We start from the raw sequence: 4,168 nt of genomic DNA on the forward strand, positions 1-4,168 counted from the left end.
TTATTAATATGTAGGAATACATATGGTTAAGATTAACAAAAAAAATAAATTTGAGTTTGATTAATAAAAAATTTTGTTTAAGTTAATAAGCCAAATTAATTTTAAATAAAAAATTAATTTAAAAAAAAAAATCAATTTTTACATGAAAAACAATTAGTTTTTGCATATAAAAATCTATTTTTATTTAAAAAACTATTTTTTTTATCTAAAAACTGATTTTTCTTTAAATTATATAAAATCAATTATAATTTATAAATTATTTTTTAGCATTTTAAAAGATTAATTTTACTTTTGCTAATATTTATCTTTCAAAAGTTTTAAGATTAATTATTTTTGTTATTATTTTTATTACAAATCAAATAATATAATATAAGGTTAAAATGGTATTAAAGTAAAACGATAAAAAGAAAAGAATTATCTACCCCCAATAAAAAATTATACAAGAAGGAGAGAGTACCTGAAAAAGAAAGAGATAGAGGAAAAACAGGAAGAAAAAAGTATCTCTGAACAACGCAATAGGAAAAATAAAAATGGGTAACAGTGAAAAAAAAGGAAAACAAAATTTATAAAATTGTCCATGTCCACTCTTCCAAATTCCGTATCCATCATTGTCCTTCGTGATAAATATGTCCACTGCCCATGTCTCTCTGCTTTCAAAACACTGTTTAAACAAGTGTTGTCCATGTTTCCGTGTCCTGCCGCCGCATCTCACACAAAAACGAGAGCCGTACAGCAGACAAGGATTTGATTATAATTTTCTCAAGAAATTGCTTTCTTATAAAGGTGACAATGCTTTGATTGACTTCCAAAATATTAGCTGGAGCGTTGACGTTGAATTTGGTCATAGCTTACTCATTTGGCATATTGCAACCGATATATGCTATTATTCTAGAATAGAAGAATCCGAAAAGGACTACAGGGAAGCGAGCAAAAGAATATCCGATTATATGTTGTATCTTTTACTCATGCGTCCACTCATGCTGCCTAAATGGATCAACAGGATTACTCACCTTCGGAACACTTTCAGGGAAGCCACAAGTATATTGCATCGCAACCAGCAGCCAGTGAAAGATGCTGCAAGCGCTTCAAAATCGCTTATTCAAATGCATAGGCAGTGTCACCAGCCACTCCAACAACTTCGAAGGGAAAGGGCTAGCAAGTCTTTGCTCCATGAAGGGTGCCGCCTTGCTTTACAGATTGAAGATCAGAGTTTCTCATGGGAAGTGATATGTAATGTGTGGATAGAGATGCTTACTTATGCTGCAAGTCAGTGTGAATGGGAGGCACATGGTCAGCGACTCCGAAGAGGAGGAGAATTTCTCACTCATGTTTGTCTTCTCATGGCGGAACTTGGTTTGAGCAAACAATATGACATTGCGCCGAAAACACCCAGTGTAGAAACTAGAAAGCCAAAATGAAGGATGGGGATGTACAACAAGGACATCACTGGGTTCTTGCTCATAAGTAGCGTACTTTTTATGGTGCAATTTCGCTACGTTACCAACTCTTATTTATGACTGCGTTTAATGAAAGTGTTTTTGTGATGTGTCTAATAAAAATGTTTTTTTATGACTGTGTCTAATAGAAGTGTCTTTGCAGATGTATTTTTTAGATATGTTTCTTTATACGTGTTTAAAATATAATAATTAATTATTGTTGATAATAAATTGGTAGATAGTATATTAGTATCCTATATTAGTATCCTATATCAGAGCATCAATCCTGTTATTCCGTCTTCTGGCCAAAGCAATGTTATGGAAGTATCTGGTATTCCTATCCATGTTTGCAGCATGCTTAGACCGAGACATCTGTTTCCAGTGCATTTCCTTTCTAATATACCATTTTGAACAAAAGCTCACAAGTGCCTTCCTTCTAGCCTCCGTTGTACCATCATAAACTCCATCACTGACTGAATTGTCCAGCTTGGTGAGCTCCTCCTCAAACCTCACGAGTCTCTTATCCATGTCCCGGAAGTTATCCTTGTGCCATTGCCGCAGTTGTATTGCTAGAGCCCTCAGCTTGCACGGGAACTGCGCTTCTCCGAGGCTTCGCCACTCATCCTTCACCATTCTCAGAAATCCCTCATGCGTAAACCAGGCGTCTAAACTTCTGAATGGTCTAGGGGGCCCCGTTACTCTTGTTAGTTCCATGATCACTGGGCAGTGATCAGACAATCCCCTTGGGACACCCTTAATCCTAATATCCGGAAACACCTCAGTCCATTCAACATTAACCATCACCCTATCAATCCGACTACAGGAACGCCCCCTAAACCATGTATACTTCCTATCAGTAAGAGGCAAATCTATCAACTGCATGTCTCGCACCCATTCCTTAAATTCCTCCGATGACGCCATCAAGCTAGTAGCTCCTTTACGATCCTCTACTTGTAGAATTTCATTAAAGTCTCCGAGAAAACAGAAAGGAATCTGACACAACCCCGCCACATAGCTCAGTTCCTCCCACACCTCCCTCTTTGCCTCCCTCCCATGCGCCCCGTACACCAAACAGAAAGCACATCGGAAGTTGGTCTTTGTTAAAACGCCTTCAACACACAGCCACCTCTCACCTTTATACCTTTGATCTACTTGAAACACTCCTTCATCCCAAATTAATAGCAGACCCCCCGCCATTCCTGCAGATTCCACAAACTCCCAACCAGCAGTACTAGATCCCCAAAGCCTTGCAACCTCATATTTAGTAATCACTTCTTTTTTTGTTTCAAGCAATCCCAACATGTTCAAATTATATTTATTCTTCAAAGATTTCAGCATGCTTAATTTACCGTCCCCCTCCACCCCCTAATATTCCAACAGCTCACAATCATTTAAATAAAGATTTGCTCACCTTATTTTGATTTTTTGGTCGACTCCTTCTCGCCTTTTCCTTTTGCTTCGCCAGTTTTTTCTTAGCTGCTATTTCTTCATTTTGTGCTTGCAAAATCGCCATAATATCTTCTTCCTCATCGCATAAAACCGCTCCTGATTCCACAGCCAATGCCCAGGTTGCTTGATTCTCCTGGCGTTGCTCTTTCTGTGTCCCCTCGCCTTCTAAATGGCTAACTGTGCCCTGCCTAGCCCCTGCTCCTGCCCCCCGGGCATTGCCACAGGCAGCCACCTCCGGGACGTCCCTCACTGCGTTTCCCTGTGCTCCCGAGGTACCATCCTTCCCCATTAGGCATTATTGATAAAATATTCCAAAATAATTTTACTTCCCATATTGTCATGATTGCTTTTAATTGAACGATGATTTAGGACAATGATATGCTAATAATTGTTGCCCAGCTCAAGGAAAAATAAGTTTCGCTATTAGAAAATATGTAATTTTTAAGAATGGAAAAGTATATATATATATATATATATATATATATATATATATATATATATATATATATATATATATATATATATTTGGTGTTTCATAAAAATATTATGTTATTGTAGGTTTGATTATATGTCTATTGTAAGTGTGATTATTCTATTAAATTTATGACAGGTTTAATTATTCTAATAATTATTTATTTAATTAAAAAAAATATAAATCAATATGTATCAATATACACATATAATATTTTTTTTATTCAGTTATATACATGTAAAATATTTATCATAACTCTTAGTACTTATGAAAAAATGAAAAAAAAATCAAATTAATAATCAACGAATTTCAAATCAAACACTTTAGTATTTAATAAATTTTTATTATTTTAAAATATTCAATAATTATTTTTGTCATCTTTCTGTTGATTTTAATAAAATATACTAGATAAATAAATTTTTAATAAATTTATTATGAGACAATTAAACTTTAAAATATTATTATAAAATAAATTAATTTCTTCCAACACATCAACAATCAATTCGTCTAACTTCTAAAAAAAAAAAATTAAAGTATGCGATATAAAATTTTTTAAAATTAAATGAAGTGTTTACTCTTAAAAAAAAATCAACACGGAAACCTAAATTAAAAGAGAGAAATTATTACCATAATAGAAAAGAAGAAAGAAAAATTGTTTACCAAAATAATAAGAAAAAGACTCCGCAATATTAATATACCATGCTTTTTTTTTCTTTTTTTTTTTTATTGTCTAAAATCATAGGGAATAAGACCTCCCAGCATTTTGGACAGCAGTGTAACTAAGCGAAATAATTTGAGTCCACCAGAATCC

General features: G+C 34.1%; 1 protein-coding gene across 1 annotated transcript; it reads left to right on the forward strand.

The window, feature by feature from the left end:
- The first annotated feature begins 626 nt into the window (after window positions 1-626).
- On the forward strand, window positions 627-1,418 carry LOC148572835 (uncharacterized). Its single transcript, XM_088505544.1, has one exon. It carries the CDS (start codon window positions 627-629, stop codon window positions 1,416-1,418), a length of 792 nt encoding a protein of 263 aa, XP_088361670.1.
- The last annotated feature ends 2,750 nt before the right edge of the window (window positions 1,419-4,168 follow it).

The sequence above is a fragment of the Arachis ipaensis genome, chromosome B2 (assembly GCF_059453495.1).
Source record: "Arachis ipaensis isolate K30076 ecotype BB chromosome B2, ASM5945349v1, whole genome shotgun sequence".
Taxonomy (NCBI): Eukaryota; Viridiplantae; Streptophyta; class Magnoliopsida; order Fabales; family Fabaceae; genus Arachis; species Arachis ipaensis.